This window comes from Oryza glaberrima, chromosome 4 (genome assembly GCF_000147395.1).
Source record: "Oryza glaberrima chromosome 4, OglaRS2, whole genome shotgun sequence".
Taxonomy (NCBI): Eukaryota; Viridiplantae; Streptophyta; class Magnoliopsida; order Poales; family Poaceae; genus Oryza; species Oryza glaberrima.
Window position 1 is genome coordinate 19,879,146 of NC_068329.1, and position 19,204 is coordinate 19,898,349.

General features: G+C 45.3%; 3 protein-coding genes across 3 annotated transcripts; all 3 read left to right on the plus strand.

The window, feature by feature from the left end:
- The first annotated feature begins 6,754 nt into the window (after nucleotides 1–6,754).
- Nucleotides 6,755–7,696, plus strand: LOC127771580 (PLAT domain-containing protein 3-like). The gene is made up of 2 exons (XM_052297506.1): nucleotides 6,755–6,904; nucleotides 6,986–7,696. Exons 1-2 carry the CDS (start codon nucleotides 6,854–6,856, stop codon nucleotides 7,493–7,495), a joined length of 561 nt encoding a protein of 186 aa, XP_052153466.1. The 5' UTR covers nucleotides 6,755–6,853; the 3' UTR covers nucleotides 7,496–7,696.
- A 308-nt stretch (nucleotides 7,697–8,004) lies between these two features.
- LOC127771565 (PLAT domain-containing protein 3-like) lies at nucleotides 8,005–9,179 on the plus strand. Its single transcript, XM_052297489.1, has 2 exons — nucleotides 8,005–8,270; nucleotides 8,352–9,179. Exons 1-2 carry the CDS (start codon nucleotides 8,217–8,219, stop codon nucleotides 8,862–8,864), a joined length of 567 nt encoding a protein of 188 aa, XP_052153449.1. The 5' UTR covers nucleotides 8,005–8,216; the 3' UTR covers nucleotides 8,865–9,179.
- A 4,526-nt stretch (nucleotides 9,180–13,705) lies between these two features.
- LOC127769681 (PLAT domain-containing protein 3-like) lies at nucleotides 13,706–14,700 on the plus strand. Its single transcript, XM_052295297.1, has 2 exons — nucleotides 13,706–13,858; nucleotides 13,950–14,700. Exons 1-2 carry the CDS (start codon nucleotides 13,811–13,813, stop codon nucleotides 14,487–14,489), a joined length of 588 nt encoding a protein of 195 aa, XP_052151257.1. The 5' UTR covers nucleotides 13,706–13,810; the 3' UTR covers nucleotides 14,490–14,700.
- Nucleotides 14,701–19,204: the final 4,504 nt, after the last annotated feature.

Below are 19,204 nucleotides of genomic sequence, written 5' to 3' on the forward strand. Positions count from 1 at the left end.
ACTTAATTCTTGATATCCTCTATCTATTTTATCCTTGATCAGCGATCCCCTTTTCTATAATCACTTGCCTCCCCCATTGTTTCATTGGCGTGTTGCGCGCATCTTTTTTTTTTTAGTGCCGTCCTTCTGTCTACCTCTATATCAATTACTAATAATATTATGATACTTTAAGAGGTTTCACTTAACTTAATTAATATATCTAGCCATGGGTTAGAATCATTGAAACCGAGATAATATTGGGAGCACATGTAAAATAGAACTTGAACTAGAAGTAACATTGACTCTTTTAATTTTAGTTTTATAAAATTTGACAATTTTAAAATTCAGAGTTAATAGTATAAAGTTGTAGCTAGCAACTTGAAAGTGAGGCGGACTTTCTTACTAAAGCATCATACATAATTCAGAAAATACCCATCATATTTCATATATGATCAAAGTTCTAATATTTATAATTAAGAAAGTAATAGCTATGTCACGTGGATCGGTGTCTAGTATATATAATGTTACATTTTATCATGAGTTAATTTATTTTACGACGAAGGGATCCATCCCTCAGAATATTTAACAAGCCAATATATTAGCTCTGGTCCTCTAGCTCGCCTTATAAATACCCTCATTAGCCTCCTCTAGCTCACAAATCGGTACGGCCCAGTTTAGTTCCTAACTTTTTTTTCAAACTTTCAACTTTTTCATCACATCAAAACTTTTCTACACACATAAACTAGTAACTTTTTTCTTCAAACTTTCAATTTTAGTCAAACTTCCAATTTTAACGTGGAACTAAACACAGCCTCAACAGAAGTGCAAAATAAACTAGCTAGAGTCAGTCGAGCCTAGCTACTCGTTGAAGGTTCAACAATACCCAATGGCTGCAAATAGGAAGCTGCTGTTCTGCTTTGCCATCCTCGTTGCTACGGCGATCTTGGTACGTATGAACGCGCGTATATACACATTAGTTTGTTTTGAGCTAGTCTCGTTATTGACGCTGGCGGTCCCGGACTTGGTGGTGGCCGCCGGCGAGGAGGAGAAGTACGGGTGCGTGTACTGTACACCGGGACCCGAGGACCGTGGCGAGGATGCAGCAGAGACCGGGACCGGGTCACCGGGACCGTCTATGCACGGCCAATCAGTATACGATGCTGCTGAAGACGCCGAACGCACGACACCGCCGGCGTGCTCGATCTTCACCGACATCTATCGTGCTCCACTGTGGAGTTCGCCGTCGAGCAGTGGCTCGCCGGCGAGCCACCGGACCAGCACTGCGCCGAGTGGAGGCGTCTGCAAGTAGAGCAGATCAGACGCTGGCTTCGACGACGGTGCTGTGTGTTGCGGCTCAAATAATGCAGCGATATATATACGTCTGTCTCATTTCTTTCCGGTTTTAAATTTGTGCATCCTTGCGCAATACTGTCTTGTGATATGTCATGTAATTTATACGAGAAAATCCATAAAATGACATCGACAAGCATCATAATTCTAAAAATACCATTGATAAGAACAACTTCCTAAAAATACCATCGTACAAGCCTCTTTCTCCCAGAAATACCATCACTGTTAACCTACTGTTAACAAATCTCCGTTAAGTGGTATGAAAAGACAATCTTACCCCTAGACAACCATTTGCTGAGACAACATTATTTTGCATTGATTCAACTTTCAATCTAGCTCTGAAGGACACAATGAGTACAAAATCCCCATCTCTTAAGGATACAAAAGCCAACTGTAACCAGAGAAAATCTTCAAGAGATTTTCTTTGATTTCATTAGAATTGAATCCTAAAAACCCACACAGCTCCCTTGTTAAAATGATAGTCAGTATATAGACACACTACTCAGAATTGATCATCCAACATAAATTACTTGTCCCTGAATAAAGAAAGTCAACAAGATCGGCTTCCCTCCATCAGAATTAATACAAACACGATAGGGAGATTGATCAATTTGACAAAGTAAGCAAAAGAAAAAAATACTTCCTCCGTCCCATAATATAAGGGATTTTGAGTTTTTTCTTGTAACGTTTGACCACTCGTCTTATTCAAAATTTTTTGAAATTATTATTTATTTTATTTGTGACTTACTTTATTATCTACAGTATTTTAAGTACAACTTTTCGTTTTTTATATTTGCAAAAGAAATTTAAATAAGACGAGTTACAATAAAAACTCAAAATCCCTTATAACATGGGGACGGAGGGAGTAAGAAACAAGGAGCGGAGTAGCAAGCAATAGAACAGAGCTAGCTATTGACCTGTTTCTGGCCTCTCGTCTGCAGCAATAGGAGGACAGGCAGATTCCCAAAAAACAGGACTGCATCACAGGTCATCGATGGCCAAGGGGAAGGGCGTGATGGGCAGCGGCGCTACTGCTCGATGGGCGTGGGGATGGCGCGATGGGCGGAGCCTGGGTGATGCGAGGGTGCGACGATCTGGGTGCCGTCGGACCCGAGATGGAGGAGTCACCGCTGGGTCCTGGCGTCGGGTCTTCAGGTGACCGTCGGCAGCACCTGAGAGACGGCGATGAAGGCGGTCAGGGACCGGCGACTGCGGCCTCCTCGCTGCCCCCAGTGACCGTCGAGCCGCCACATGCGGCCTCCTCGCCGCTACAGCCCCCACGCCAATGCCTTCGGACCCTGCGCCACAGCCAGCAACCTCCACGCCGCTGCCCCCACGACTGCCGCGCCGCCACCATGGACCGCCGCCGCCGATAGAGCCGCCTGGATCGGGTCTAGACATTTTCCCCATTTCATCTTTATCTTTTTCCTTTTTACCGTGAATGCTAGGGTATATTTTGGACTGAGGGCAATTTGGTCATTCTTAAATTGTAACGGTGTGAAATCAACGGTAGATTGACGGCGATGTCATTTCTGGGAGAAAAATGCTTATACGATGGCATTTTTAAGATGTTGCTTTTGTCGATGGTATTTTTGGGATTGGAATGTCTGTCGATAGCATTTCATGGATTTTCTCAATTTATATTGTTGTGATTGATCTTCCGCTTCAGTCTCTGTTTCGGCTTGACTGCTTGACCGTTCGATGTGGAAATAAGCAGTGCGGGTTAATTACTTTGGTATGTGGCGAAAATGTAACTTTACTGTGTAGATTTTGCTGGAATAAACATATATTGATGAGCCTTTTGTGTTATATTCATTCTTTTTACAACCGGGATATTACGGTATGATTGATTCCTGTACCAACAACACTTTTGTCGATTGATAACTGCGCACGTCGAAAGACGTGGTTTGCATAGTAGTAAGTAAAGCAATATGTATTAATTGATTGAATTTTTTGGGATCCCCTATTACATGTCTCTAGGGGCTATTTATAGCCTTAGTACAAGGTCATGCACCCTAGACTTAATGTGTATAAGGGAATTTACATGGATAACATTATGATCATTTAATTTGATAATTTGACCATTTCCGAAATCTAATTTTGCAAATGAGCCGCGGCCAAAACTTATTTTAAAAATGACTCTTTTGTTCAACGCCAAATCATATGGCCTTGAACTTAGACATATCAGCGCCAAATAGCACAATGTTGAATGCACGTTAGCACGCCGACTCAGCCTCCCATCCGCTGTGGCACAGTATTCAGCGCCAGTTGACGTGACGCTGAGGTGTCTAAGTTCAGCGCCATACGATGTGGCGCTGAACAAAAGGGTCATTTTTTAAATAAGTTATGGCCATTGTTCATTTGTGAAATTAGTTTTTGCAAAGGGTCAAATTGTCAAATTTTGTGCCATTATGATAACACTTATGAGGGTAACTAGTGTCTATTTGGTCATGGGCTCCTTAATGGGCTTTATAATTGGCCCTCAAGTAGCGAATGGCATCTAGGTTGATGGCGAATCCCTCCTGCTTCGCCCGATGGGTTCGCCCGTTGGGTTCACCTAAGGCGAAAACCTTGGTCTTCAGCTGGCGCTTCGCCTAAGCCTATCAGGTTTCGGCAGCCTCAGTCGAAGGTCCTCGTGCCATGCCTCAAACAAGCGCGGTTTTGCATCAATGTTCTCTCCTCTTCATCATGCACTCTACTCGGCATAAACTCGGATAAAAATATAGTTGGATTAGATCCATTCACATGCAAGCGTGCATGCCAATATCTTGTGAAGTAGCATAAACTTCACAGATATAATTAATATATTGGACTATTTGTGTTCGAAACATATAAATCATGTGCGCACAAGATTTTTTGTGCACACATCGTGCACACTAACTAATAAGTTTTATCAAAAAATCTAAAAAAATTGTACAAGTATTTCCAATAGTGTTACATAAAGTCTTAACCTTAAATTCATTATATTTTACCGTAACATAAAGATAAATTGTTGAAAGTTTTGAGAATATCAATTTATCAAAAAAATATCTTTTTTCTCGCTATATATAATAAATTTGGATATGAGACTTCATACATAGATGTGATACTACTAAAACTACATGTACAATTTTTTTTAGAACTTTTGATGATATTTTTTAGTTGGTGTGCACGGTGTGTACACGAGAAAGCTTGTGTGCTTGCATAGGATATGTTCACACTTATGTTGGGTGCAATTAATAATTCATCATCTTTCTATCACATGATTCACATAAGAATAAGAAGAACAAAAAGAAAGACTAGATCTAATTCAGATAACATAGGTGATGCAAGGTTATATATAAGCATTTGTATCCCACTTGTGTTACCTGTTTGGTCCTCTTATTGTGCATCACATGGCCACCAATTGTAAGTGATTCGTTCTAGCTAGCTAGGATACATCGCCCCCTCACTGATTCATATTCAAGTAGTTATACCGATCTAGTCCAAGGAGCAGCTAAGCCACTGCAAGTATATATAGGCACATTTTATTGTTTTCCAAATGCCTTTAGGTTTCATATTCGAGGCAAGCGTAAATTGGCCCAGCTATTCAGAATTAGGCAAATTTTAAGAGGATTTCCCGTTCCAATAGATAAGCAAAGTATTATTGTATTTTGGGTAGGGGTGGACACACCCATTAAGCGGGGTGGGTCAGTCGGTCCAGCTACGGTCTGTACCGCCTCACACCCTTAGAGCCCATTTCTAGCACATTAGCCGTCAGCCCACTTTCAAACCGTTAGATAAATCAAGTACTTTGAACAGGGATAAAAATATTTATGGAAATTCACGGTCGAATAAGTATTATTTTTTATAATTGGTACCATTTTGACTGTTCCCCATTTTGGCCATACATAAAATTTGAATTTTTTTATTTATTTAGTACCTAGTCTATACTAAATAGTTAAATTGGTAAATATATTTAAAAAGTTCCATTTTACTGCCTCGAACTATGTTGGTGGAGCACTAGTCATCCTAAATAATTTTTTAGCTTATTTTACAACCCGAACTATTGAAGATGGTTCACTCGCACCCTAACAATATTTCTCATTTTTTTTATCTCTATATAAGGCATATTTGCATTGAAATTTAATAGGATTGGTAGATCCATTATAATCTACTTGTTAACATTTTTTTATCATTGTTTATATAGGTTGGAAGCACTAGTTTTGAAAATATTTTAGAACTTTGGTTATGGTGTCGTTTATGGCTTAACATTTTTTACGAGTTGTATAAAGAGAAACAAAAAACAAAATTGCAATTAATTAGTAAAGCAAACCATCTTTATTAGTTTAGGGGTACAATAAGAAATAAAATATTTTAGAGGTTAAGTGATCTGATGAAATAGTACGGAACAGGAGAGTAAAAAGGACCTTTTTACAAATGGAAAATTTTGTAAATTGTTTCTAAATTAATAATTTTTGGTTTGACCATTTTCATCCTTAATTTCTGACATGAGGTCTCCATCACTGTCTCATATTCATGACTAGCTTAGTACCTCACCTACCTAACTCCGACGTTTGTTCGCCGGTTAATTTTCATTGTTAACTTGCTTGATGTTTGTGCGGTGTGTCACCGTGCCGGGTCCATGAGCCGGTGACTATGATTTTATATGTGATGTGCCATCATCGAACTAGGGCTAGCCCCTTGCTAAATGTCATCCCATCTATATTTTAAAGTTGTGTTCGCCACTTATTTCAGATTTAACGTTTATGGCCGTGTTTAGTTCATCACCAACTTTTAACTTTCCATCACATCACATCACATCCAAAACTTTCCTACACACATAAACTTCTAACTTTTTTTCCAATCTTCCAACTTTCCCTCATCTTCCAACTTTTTTCAGGAACTAAACACAGCCTATATCCATTCGCAAATATGAATGACATGTCTTGGGTCCTACTCTATACTACTAGATAATGTTGGTAAACTTTGAAGCTGTCCTAAAGTTCTGAAATGTGAATCACAAAACACCGAGCTGGGCCATTAATGCAGCTTTCTAACACATGATTCACAGAAAAAGAGTAATAATTAAATTTTAAAAAAATCATTGCCGAGTATAGAATGAAATTCAACTCCTCCAAAACAGAAGATGCATAGATGGTGATCATATCTGAGCACTATTGTGCTCTACTGGCAGGCCAGCTAGAGCAGAGCAGTTGAATATACAGTAAGCTCGTTGTTTGACTTAAATCCCCCTACGTGATACATCATCCTTGTGCATCACATGATCGATTCATCGATTGATCCGTTGAAGAATCCTGTATCCCCTCATTCTTGAATTCAACTTGTTGTCTAATCAAAGCATAAAAAACGACACATTCATCTGAAGAAAACAGTATACTAATCATTTAATCTTATACGGTAGCATTTCCAGTTCCCCTATCCGTTTTGTCTCCGTCTATAAGAAGCCTCATTAGCCAGCTGAAGTAGATCATCGTCGGTGCACATCACATCACAAAAAGTGCAGATAAAGGTCGAGACAGTCTGCTTCTTCAAGCCTTCAACGATGGCGCATAAGCTCCTCTGCTTTGCGGCACTCATTTCCATGGCGGCTTTGGTACGTGTTCTACATTTTCTGAGTCTCGCTTATGAGTCCATCTCGTGATCAGCTTCACCATATATAACCTTGAATGCGCAGGCCGCCGGAGCAAGGTCATCGGATCCGGAGGACACGGGCGCGCTGCTGCTCCCGGGCTCGACGGGGTCGAACCAGTGCGTGTACACGCTCTACGTGGAGACGGGCTCGATCTGGAAGGCCGGCACCGACGCGGCGATCGGCGTGGAGCTCTACACGGCGGCCGGCAACGGCATCCTCATCAGGAACCTGCAGGCGTGGGGCGGCCTCATGGCGGCCGGCCACGACTACTTCGAGCGGAGCAACGTCGACATCTTCAGCGGCCGCGGGCCATGCCTGGGTGCCCCCGTCTGCCGCATGAAGCTCACCTCCAACGGCGCCGGCGAGCACCACGGCTGGTTCTGCAAGTCCGTCGAGGTCACCGTCGCCGGTCCCCACGCCAGGTGCAGCAGGGCGGCGTTCGACGTCCAGCAGTGGCTCGCCACCGACGCGCCGCCGTACCAGCTCTACGCCGAGCGGAGCGTCTGCGGCAAGATCAGCACGGCCGCCGCCGCCGCCGAGCTGGAGAGCTGAGCACTGAGCACGTCCTCTAGTTTACGTGTTTTGTTCTGTCAAAGTGTTGAGTTGTGATAATAAGCCAGGGCTGCTGGTAATGTGCGCACTAATTATGCAGTATGTGGCAAAAAGAAAATGTTTTATGTTTTGCTTGAATAAACGTACCTGATTTATCAGGTTTTTAGACTACTCGTCAAGTCCTAAATCCATCTAAAAAATGTTCATCATGTACTTGTTTGTTTGACTTTACTTCCCATACTCTCTCCTTGTGCATCACATGACTGTCACCTGCTTGTGATCTGTTCTGGAATAATCTTTCTCATCTCACATTACTAATTGCTTCGTTCAACTTGTTGTTACCTAATCCAAGCATAAAAAATGTTGGAAGATGCATTCAATATAGAATGGCATATACCTGCACGAACTGTTCTCTCTATAAGGAAATCTAACAAGTCACTGTTAGATCTGGCACTGCCTATATATCAACCTCTTCAGCTTAGACTGTGTTTAAACCTCTTCAGCTTAGACTGTGTTTAGTTCACGTCAAAATTGGGAGTTTGGTTGAAATTGGAACGATGTGACGAAAAAGTTAGAAGTTTATGTGCGTAGGAAAGTTTTGATGTGATAGAAAAATTGGAAGTTTGAAGAAAAACTTTGTATCTAAACACGGCCTTAGCTCACAACAGCGTGCATCCAATCCAAAAAGTCCAAATAGAGGGAGTTCTTCAAGCCTTTGACAATGGCTGCTGACAAGTTCTTGTGCTTCGCCTTGCTCGTTTCCATGGCGGTCTTGGTACGTGCATTTTCTTTTCTGGTCGTCTCGCTGCTTGACCTATGAGTTGATCTGACCATGTTTTTGCATACGCGAACGCAGGCCGCCGGATCGAGATCGCCGGACGGCGTGGCGGCGCTGCCGCTCCGTGGCCAGCTGGTCGCCGGCGGGGACAACGACAAGAGCGAGTGCGTGTACACGCTGTACGTGGAGACCGGGTGGATCTGGAAGGCCGGCACGGACGCGGCGATCGGCGTGGAGCTCGCGGCGGCGGACGGCAGCGACTTCGCCGTCGGGGATCTGGAGCGGTGGGGCGGGCTCATGGGCGCCGGGCACGACTACTACGAGCGCGGCAACGTCTACGTGTTCAGCGGACGCGCGCCGTGCCTGCCGTCCCCGCCGTGCCGGATGAACCTGACCTCCGACGGCGCCGGCGCGCACCACGGGTGGTACTGCAAGTCCGTGGAGGTCACCGCCACGGGCCCCCACGCCGGGTGCGCCAAGGCGGCGTTCGGCGTCGAGCAGTGGCTCGCCACCGACGCGCCGCCTTACCAGCTCTACGCCGAGCGGAGCGTCTGCGCCAAGAGCCGCCCCGGCGGCGAGGAGGAGCGCTGAGCGTGCGCCTGAGCAGCGCGCGGGTGGGTGTTCTTGACCTTGTGTTGCTTGGGTGCGTTTGTGAATTGTGATGCTGTTGCACCTGTCATTTTTCTTGAGGTGGTCCGAGCTGGTCGTCGGTGTATGGCGAGCAGTGCGAGATTTGAGCGTTGATGCAGCAATAAGCCAATATTGGCAACATGTAAAGTTTGGTTTCTTAGGGCATTAGCAGTGCGTCCTGGGTTTTTATCGGACCTCATATACCAACTAGACGAACTAGACGAAGAACCATATAAGCTAGTAAGCTACGTGCTCTAGTGCAAGTTATCTATAATGGGTCCCAATAGTACTATCTTTTTTGCTTTTTAACTCCCTCTCTCTCTCTCCTCTAATCCATTCCCCACTAGCAGACTGAGTCAGCAGGCGAAGGAAGGCGTCGGTGCTCGCCAGATCCACCCCTTCTCTCCTCCCCCGAAGCAGCGGCGGGGTCAGCGGAGTGGGAGCGAGGGACGGGTGAGGTCGGCGAGTTCAGCGGAGTCGGTGGCACGGCAGCGGGCGACGTGCGAGGTCGGCGAGGGATGGAAGCCGTGGACGAAGGTGGCGTGGCGGCGGAACGGTGGTGGCGCCGAGCTGCTAATCTCGGGAGGGTCCTCTCCCTCTCCGTCGCCTCCCCCGCCGGCTCCGGATCGACCTCGGTGGCGCGGCCTCGACCTCAAGCTCCTCTCGCTCTCCGTCGCCTCCCTCTCCTCCCTCATGTCTTCATCTCCCTCTCCGTCGCCCCTCTCCTCTCGCCGCACCAGCCTCTCTCTTCTCCGGTCCCGTCGTCGCCTTTCCCGTCAAGCTCGAACGACAGGACAAGGAAACGGGTGGATATCGAGCTTAGCGACGGCGGCATTTCCCACCTCGAGCTTCTGGCGGCGTGGATCGAGGAGGGCCTCAGTGGCGAGCACGGATTGAGGCTGGCGAGGTCCCCACAGCGGCTCAGGCCTACACCGCCGCGAGCTTCGCCCCACGCCCCCCTCCCCCCCCCCCCCCCCCCCCCCCCCCCGCGTCGGTCTTCAATCCGGTGGATCCGTCGGTGGCTCATGCTGACAAGGGATGAAGCGCCGCTGTCGAGGCGAGCACCGTCGAGGGCTGCGGCTCTCCCTTCTCTTCTCTAATTTTGCCTACCGATCCCTGCATCTCGCCGCCATTGGTGGGCCATGGGCGGATCGAGCGTGAAGATGGAGATTGGCGGTGCAAACTGGAGGGAGGGTCGACGAGCTCCCTGGCGGCGGCACGGAGCGGGAGGCTACCGTCCCTGTTGAGCTCTTCGGTGGCGGTCGATGCGGCCTCCTTCAGTCGGATGCTTTCTTCCCGTTCTCCTCCTCGCCCTCTCCTCTAGTCCTCCCTCTCCCTTCCCTGTGGCGCGGGCATGAAAGTGGTGGGTCCAAACATGCAAATCCTGGCGAGGTACCTGTAGCAATAATTGGTTCCGCGTTCCTCATGGAGCAATGAAAAACACAGTCGTGGAGTAGAATCTCCGAGCTGGCCTCTCCGGGCTGAATGGCACATCAGCGTATTATGAATGGCCTTAGAGCATGACAGCAGCTACTCCATCCCATACTCCATCCTAAAAATAGGGTGTGCTCCATATTGGAGAGAGAATGACGTTTCTCTCTTCTCACGCCATATCCCAACCACCGCATCCGTCGCGAGCTCCCGCCCTCTTCCGGAACAAGCAGGCGACGCCGTGGTACACCGGCTGGTGGAGCCATAGAGCAGTGAAGGTGGGGAGGAATAGACGTACCAGATCTGGAGGTTTCGCCATAGCATGAGCTCCCGCCGTCGGCCACCCGCGCCCAGGTTGTCCTCCTGCCGTCGCCTGATCCACTTGGGCGCTCCCGCCGTCGGACACCCGCAGCAGCGCCCTCGAGCTTCTCCTCCCCCTGTCTGCCTCCTCCCCGCCCATCAGCGCCCTCGTCCGTCGTCCGCCGCCGCCCCTCGCCCGTCGGCCCGGCCGCGCGCCGACGCTCGGCCACACACCCGCCGCCGCCCCTTGCCTGCCCGGCCGCCGCCGCCCTCTGCCGCACGCCCACTGCCCTTCGCTCGTCCGGCCGCACGCCTGACACCACCCCTCGCCCGTCCGCCCGGCCGCCGCCCCTCGCCCGCCCGGCCGCTGCCCCTCCACCGCACGCCCGCTGCCGCCCCTCGCTTGCTGCCTCTGCAGAAAGAGTAGTCGTAGTATGTTCATTACTGTGCAGCCTGAGTAGAGAGGAAAAAAATTGAAAATATACTTCTTTTTTTTCATATTTTGTGATTATATACATGCATGAGATTAATTTGTAAAGATATACCCAATCCGCAGAACGTATATGCGGGAGCGAGGACGACCCGCGGAATAGGGATGCGGGAGCGAAACCCAAGCCGGTCCCGCGGAACCAGATGCGGGACCGGCGGGCCGGGGATGCGGTACCACACCGGTCCCGCAGGATGGGTTAGCGACAACGTGGTTTTGTGGGCGATCCCTGGAGCTAGCGCGCTCCCGCATAATGGATGCGCGGGACCGCTCTCTCTCCCGCACGCCAGATGCGCGGGACCGGCTCTCTCGCGTGCGTCGTTCCCCCCAAACAGCGAACACATCTCCCGCACGGAAAACGGAGCACTCCATTAGCACGTGATTAATTAATTATTAGTTGATTTTTTTTCAAAAATGGATCAATATGTTTTTTTTAAGCAACTTTCATATAGAAACTTTTTACAAAAAATACACCGTTTAGCACTTTGAAAAGCGTGCGCGGAAAAATATGGAGATGAGTTGGACAAATTGGGGGAATAACACAGCCAACCACGGAGCCGGCGCGGTCCCGCGCTGCTGTTCTGCGGTACCGCCGCGTAGCCGAGGGCGCCATTGCTCCGCGCATCGGAACTACGGTACCGACTCGGTCGCGCAATCCAGCCGTGCGGGACCGGCTCGGTCGCGCATCCCGGTTCTGCGCGGCTGGCTCGGGTTCCGCTCCCGCATCCCCAGTCTGCGGTTTGTCCTCTCTCCCGCACAACCGTTCCGCGGATTAGGTATATTTTTGCAAATTAATCTCAGACACGTATATAAATGTAAAATATGAAAAAACAAAGTATATTTTCAAATTTAATTCGAGTAGAGAAAGGGAAATATACAAATGTTTATTTTTGTTGTGTTCATTTTTTTTGGATGTTGCTACGAATATATATATATAAAAAAGCTTCACTCAATTCAAATGTATCAAGTAAAAAACTATCCATTAAAAATATATCCGTTAAAATATACTCATTTCGAAATATTATCGCGATAAATAATACCGTTAAAATTTAGTAGTTCAAAATATGTCCCTTAAAAATACAAAAGTAAAAGTAAGGTTAGTTAGAAGATATTATTAAAATATAGGAGGGTGGGATATGAATGATGTAATATGGATGATTTGCTGGAGTGGGAATGGATATGAATGAGGAATCTTTTTTAGATGACTATCTATATGGGTATTTGGAGGATGAAATATGGATGCGCTGCTGGGATGCTCTTACAGGAGAAGATGACAACGTGGCATTGTGCCATTTGTGGCATGAATAAATGCTCTTTTCATAAGCAGATGGGATCAAGGGAAAAGTCAATACTGTTAAAACAAACTTCAGAATATGTTGCTGTTACTGTATATCCAAGCCGGTTGAGCTTGAATGCCTGACTGTTCCACATTTCGTATTTACTCAATCATGTAGTGTGGAGTAGCTAACTTCATTTGCCAATCGGCAGACTAAGGCCTTGTTTAGTCGGGGAAAATTTTTAGGTTTAGTTATCACAACGGATATACGGACACATATTTAAAGTATTAAATGTACTCTAATAATAAAATAAATTACAGATTCCGCCAGGAAACTGCGAGACGAATTTATCAAGCCTAATTAATCTGTCATTAGCAAATGTTTACTGTAGCATCATATTATCAAATTATGGCGTAATTAGACTTAAAAGATTCGTCTCGCAATTTACACGCAAACTGTGTAATATATATTTTTTTTCACATTTAGTACTTCATGCATGTGTCCGAACATTCGATGCGATGGAGGAAAGGCTTTTTTTTTTTGGAACTAAACGAGGCCTAAACAAAGATGCAAAAGGAACATAGGTGGAGCCAGTAGCACAACGCATGACACACACGGTGATGTCGTTCTGAAAAATATCAACAATTGAACACGCTTGGGAGGCCTTGTCCTGCCACTAGTCTTGAATTCTTGACTGCTTATCAGCTTATGTACTGCTATTTGGCCAACGATTTCTCGTCTGACACCTGCTTAGTGTCACTGTCTTCGCCCTCGCCAAATGATAATTATATGATCCCTCCGTTCTATTAAAAAACAAGTATATAATCTAATATGATACATTCTAATATTATAAATTTGTACAAATATACATACATATTCATAGTACTAGATATATCATATCTAATACTAGATTGGGGTTTTATAAGACAGAAGAAGTATAAAGCATTGAAACTCGTTGTAATCAACAGGATCAGGGCCGATCGGTGGAGGTCGTGCTCCTGTTTTCCTAGAGATGAAATATTTTCTCTGCTTCCCAAGATACAGGGCCGATCGGTGGAGGTCGTGGCCTATTTCCTTCGGTTGTTTGTAAAAAAAAAAAAAAGAAAAGGTACAGTAAATTTTGGCTCGAGTGCGTGTTACACGTGAACGCGGCAGAATTGATTTCCTTGCACCGTTTGGTTGGATAAGAAATTTTTTTTCTCTGTATATATCCAGAAGGATATGCCACCTGGATGCTCCTCCTAGCTAGTGTCACTGTCAGGTGGGCCCCACCCGGTTCCCCTTATGGCCTTATGGTACTACTCTTACCTCGTTCGCAAAATCCTCCTCCCGATCTCCACCACCACTTTCCCATTGACCGCGGCGGGAAAGGGCCTTCGAGACTTGGGAGGTTGGAGCGAGCAAGCTCGGCCATGGCGAAGCTCTCCTGCCTTCTCATCGTCTCCTTCGCCGTCGTCGCGGTAAGTCCCGTCCGCTCCCTAACAACATATAGGTACGCGAAACCCCCCTTCTCATCGTCATAGGGCGCCGTATGTCATGCATGTTGTACAGGCGTTGGCGGCCACGGACGACGACGCGGCGGCGGCGGCTGAGGGGATCACGGTGGCGGAGGCGTCGTCGGACCCGGAGAACAAGTGCGTGTACACGATATACGTGCGGACGGGGACGATCTGGAAGGGCGGGACGGACTCGGTGATCGGCGTGACGCTGCTGGGCGCCGACGGCTCCGGGGTGCGGATCCGCGACCTGGAGCGGTGGGGCGGCCTCATGGGCGACGGCCACGACTACTACGAGCGCGGCAACCTCGACATCTTCAGCGGCCGCGGCCCCTGCATGAGGCAGGCGCCGTGCCGGATGAACCTCACCTCCGACGGCACCGGCCCGCACCACGGCTGGTACTGCAACTACCTCGAGGCCACCGTCACGGGTCCCCACCTCGGCTGCGCGCAGCAGCTCTTCACCGTCGAGCAGTGGCTCGCCACCGACGCATCGCCCTACCGCCTCTACGCCGTCGTCGACAACTGCAACAAGGCCAAGGACGCCGCCGCCGACGACGACGACGCCGACGAGCCGAGGGTCACTGTGCTGTAAATAAATCGTAGATTCTCTTTGGATTCCCGTGTAATTATGTACCTTACGCGTATGTGGTCTACTGCTCGTGCTGTCGTGCATTGCAGTGATTTATCCTTTTTTTACATCGAGGGGAGGATATGTTAAAATAATAATACGATTTTAAGAGGGTAATAAAAATGAAACCAGCGTTGGATCGGTCGGACGATCCGGTGCTCACTCCAGTTGGTAACGTGTCAGCATCACTCCATTCACACCTTCAATGTGGTACTAGTACTAGTAGTAGTTATCACCATGACTGGCTTATTGATTTCCATGTATCGTTTTTGTGTCGGCATAATCTGTAGATGAAATGTACATGCGGCATCGAGACCTCACGGCTGTTTACACATCAGTGTCCAACAGGCCTGTAGTTGTGTATACTTGTACTAGAGTATACAATATATATATGTGAACCATGGGTGCTCTGGAGTCTGGAGTTTGCTGTTGTTTCTTCAGAAGTCAGAACAATGAAAATATTTTGTTTGATTGCTTCTGAAGTTCTGAAAGGGGCAATTCTGAAACCTGCTTCCAAGATTCCAGAACAAGTGGACAAATGGGACCTATCGACGGCCTCTTTTATGCCTAGATTGGGCCGTGGCCCGTGGGCTCGACGCTACGGCCCAGGAGTCCTAGATAGGCCCAAGCATGGTTCTGTTGAAAAGTCTGCGGCGGTAACGGCGTGCCGGGCCGGAGTTGATGGCTGAACGAGAATCTTCACTACAGCACGGAGATGACCATCAGAAGCATGCTGATCGGGAATTGTCCGCGTCTGTGGAATTCAGTGCAACAGATCGGGATCTTCGTCTCAAACGCGTCAAATGCAACGTCGCTACTTCCTCCGTTTCACAATATAAGTTATTATAGTATTTTCCACATTTATATTGATGGTAATGAATTTAGATGAATATATATGTCTACATCCATTAACATCAATATAAATATAGAAAATGCTAAAATGATTTATATTATAAAATGAAGAGAGTAGTAGACTGGCTTGTCGTGTAACTCACAAGAAATGGGAGGACATACACATACTCATGTGGTAGTGGTAGTAGTACGTAATTGCGTACGTGCGGACGTCAGCAGCACAGGATGATACAGCATGGCAGTGTGGCGCCGTCACAAATGGCGTCCATGCATCCAGGTAAAACGCTCGAGTCCACGAGCCGCCCACACCTCCCCCCGCATCGTGGTCCTGTACGTCAGAAACACGCGAACTACCGTACGAGGCCCGGCGGATCCCTTCCGCGATCCGGCCCGCCCTTTTATTTCTGCAGTAGTATCCCTATTCGATAAAACCGCTGGTGTATATGCATAAAGTTTATATACATATATATAAACTTTTATATACATTAAAAATATGCATATACGTATAAATTTAAAAGTACTTCTAATCGGTCGTCCGATCCAAACATAAAAATTGGACGGCTCTTGACTGCCTTCTTTAACACTCGTGACCGCACATCAGCACATGCGCTGCATGTCACCTTTGCCAGTGACTTGCTACTATATACCTGTTGCTACTCTCTCTCTCTCTCCTCTCTCCACTCCATGCTTGCATGCATTCATTTAACAATATACAAAATAATTTTTCTCCTAAATTACTTATCCAGTCTACAATTCGATCACACCATTGTATTCGTTGTAATTAAATATTTACAACAAAATGTCACATGATTATATTCTAATAAAAATAGTCATATGTTTCAATCTGTTAACACTATTTGTTTCATACGTAATAGCGATATGTTTCAATGTGTGTCTTCAATATGTTTCACAAAATTTCCAAAACTAACTGCACTACTCTCTCTCTCTCCACCTCATCCATACATGCATGCATGCAGTTTAACAAGTTTCAAAATATTTTTTCTCCTAAACTAATTATCCAATCTACGATCCGATCACACCGTTGTATTCTTTGTAATTAAATCTTTACAACAAGATATCACATGATTATATTTTGATGAAAGAAAAAACATATGTTTCAATCCATTAACATTGGTTGTTTCATATGTGATAGCGATATGTTTCAACGTGTATCTTCGTCATGTTTCATAAACTTTTTAAATGTTTCAGTTGCTAATTTTTTTTGTTTCACACTAAATAACTTATGTTTCACTTGTTAGTTAACTGGAACATTTGACTAACTGATTTTTTTTTGCATGCTGCATACGCAGGTGGTGTGATGATGCGCGGCATCCGATATTTGGTGGAATATCGAACGTCCGACGCGGAGTCTTCTCCGTCAGAAACACGCGAACGGCCATGCGAGGCCCGGCGGATCCCTTCCGCGATCCAGCCCTTTTATTTCTGCAGTAGTATCCCGTATTCGATAAAACCGCTGGTATATGTATATGCACAAAGTTTATATACGTATATATAAACTTTTATATACATTAAAAGTATGCATATACGTATAAATTTACACATATATAAAATTGTATAGGTATATGTATAATTTATATGCAAATATTTTATACATGCACGTATAAACTGTATATACAAAGTTACTTTCTATCTAAAATAAAAGAATTTTATGCATATATATACGTATGTACATATTTTATATATATGATAACAAATTTATATGTATATAAAATATATACAAATGTATATACGTATAGAGGACTTAGGCTGAACTGGCAAAGCAGGTGCAGCCCTGCGCAACTTGAAAACTTATTTTGGGGAGAGTATACGGTTAGGGTGTTCATTTATCAATATATTTTTCCGCGAGGATATAAATATAGTTCTTTTCGAAACAACAGAAAGAGTGAAAATTGCATGAAGAATATTACTAGTGGACCTATTTGACTGCCAGGGCTACTGCAGCGTCACAGCCAGCGTGAACAGTACCACACTCAGTGTGCGCAGCCGCAGTGCACTGAAGCCGGTCTGCCGAACAGCCTAGTAACATCCGAAACAAATACTAAAAAAATAATAATTGAAAGATAAGTGCAGGGCTCGTCATTACCCTCAACCTTCTTCTAGAGAGCAGAAAAATTATCGTGTCCGCGCTGTCGCATAAGAAAGCACAAAGCAGAAAAAATAGGCTGCTTAGCCGCGTGGCCCGCGTGTGTATTCTTCTCCTACAAGGGAACAGCCTATGCACGTGCCCACCCACATGTGCGGTGCTACCGTACACAACCGGTCCACCGCCACCCTAAATGTCTCATGCTGTGTTTAGTTCACATCAAAATTAGAAGTTTAGTTAAAATTGAAATGATGTAACAGAAAAATTAAAAATTTATGTGTGTAAAAAAGTTTTGATGTGTGTTAACGACCAAATTTGGTAGTATCAGCATCGGAGAAGAAGATTAGATCGAAGTGGAATCCAAGATGAGGATCGTGGCGGAAACAGAGTAAGAATCGGCTGCATCCAAATCGGCTACAGTGAGGATCGGCAGAGTTCGAGTCGGACAGGGCTAACCGATACAGCCGATTCCGGTAATACGACTCGGTGTACGTCATCGGGTTGAGTTAATGTGCTTCATGGTGATTGCCACGCAAGGATAGAGTCCTGAGAAGGCAATTGTATCTATTAATTAGGATACTCTATGTAATTTCCTTAGAGATATGTTTGGGCAAGAGTCTGCCGTAAAGATTTATGGTATCTTAGGGTTTGTTAGAGATAATAGTTGTGTCCGGTATGGACACATATCTTGTAATCCTCGGGTATAAATAGACCCCGAGCCCTATGTAAAAAAACTAACACTCACGTTCAATACAATCTCGGCGCATCGTCACCTTTTTGCTTTAGTTTTATTTCGACGCGTTCTTTCTTTCGGGTTGAGCTGCATCAGTTTCGATCTTCAACAAGAGGTAAAACTTGTTATGGCGGTTTGCGTTCTCGGGATTAGTGCTTCCATCTTTATGACACTCTAATCTCGTTTATGTAATTCGTCGAGTTATCATATATCTTACATAATCTCTAGCAATATTGTTATCTAACTCGCAATCGGCTAACATCTGTTAGTAGAGGGCAGCCGATTAGGTTAGATATTGACGTTGATTTAGATTATATAGGATATCTACCACTCTATGAAACTTCCAGCAGCTTGATTGTCTAGATATTGTTTTTCTTTTCATACTTAATGCTGCATCAGTTGAGTTTGATATATTAAGTTGTGCTTAGAATATCAATCTCTAGCCTGCCTTCTGGTTGTCGATTGGGGTAGTATCGGGGTTTCAGCCGATCTTACCTGATTTAACTACTTTTATTTCATATGCTTGATTGACATGTTGAATCCGCCCTTTATGTTAAGATCCTGTTGCATTTAAGTATATTAGGCTTCTGTTTGATATATTTTATTTGTTTTAGTATCTTAATATAGAGTAGTATCGGAGTATTAGCCGATACATGCTAGATCTATCTGATCGGCTATGCTATAAACGTATATAGTTCCATTATTAATATATATTTCGATCTAAGTGATTTATAGTGTCTCAGCATGGCGTCCGATCTATCCCAATCACTTGATTTAAGTATATATCGATATAGGGAGTATATATTGTTAATATCTACAGCCGATCGAGTAGATTTAGTTCCTTCTTATTTATTCACGATTGCCGATCGATGCAAATATGACATCGGCTCAAAAATAAATGATATGTCATCGGCACCTAACCGATCGACTATCGTTTATAGGATTAATCGCGGTTTCTTTGTTGTTATTTCTTGTTGATTGCAGGATCAA

Bases quoted from the DNA above. Each gene is read 5' to 3' on its own strand.
- LOC127771580 (XM_052297506.1), top strand. From the start codon at position 6,854: ATGGCGCATAAGCTCCTCTGCTTTGCGGCACTCATTTCCATGGCGGCT. The intron at 6,905-6,985 runs GTACGTGTTCTA...TTGAATGCGCAG, and splicing joins TCATTTCCATGGCGGCTTTG to GCCGCCGGAGCAAGGTCATC.
- LOC127771565 (XM_052297489.1), top strand. From the start codon at position 8,217: ATGGCTGCTGACAAGTTCTTGTGCTTCGCCTTGCTCGTTTCCATGGCG. The intron at 8,271-8,351 runs GTACGTGCATTT...ACGCGAACGCAG, and splicing joins TCGTTTCCATGGCGGTCTTG to GCCGCCGGATCGAGATCGCC.
- LOC127769681 (XM_052295297.1), top strand. From the start codon at position 13,811: ATGGCGAAGCTCTCCTGCCTTCTCATCGTCTCCTTCGCCGTCGTCGCG. The intron at 13,859-13,949 runs GTAAGTCCCGTC...CATGTTGTACAG, and splicing joins TCTCCTTCGCCGTCGTCGCG to GCGTTGGCGGCCACGGACGA.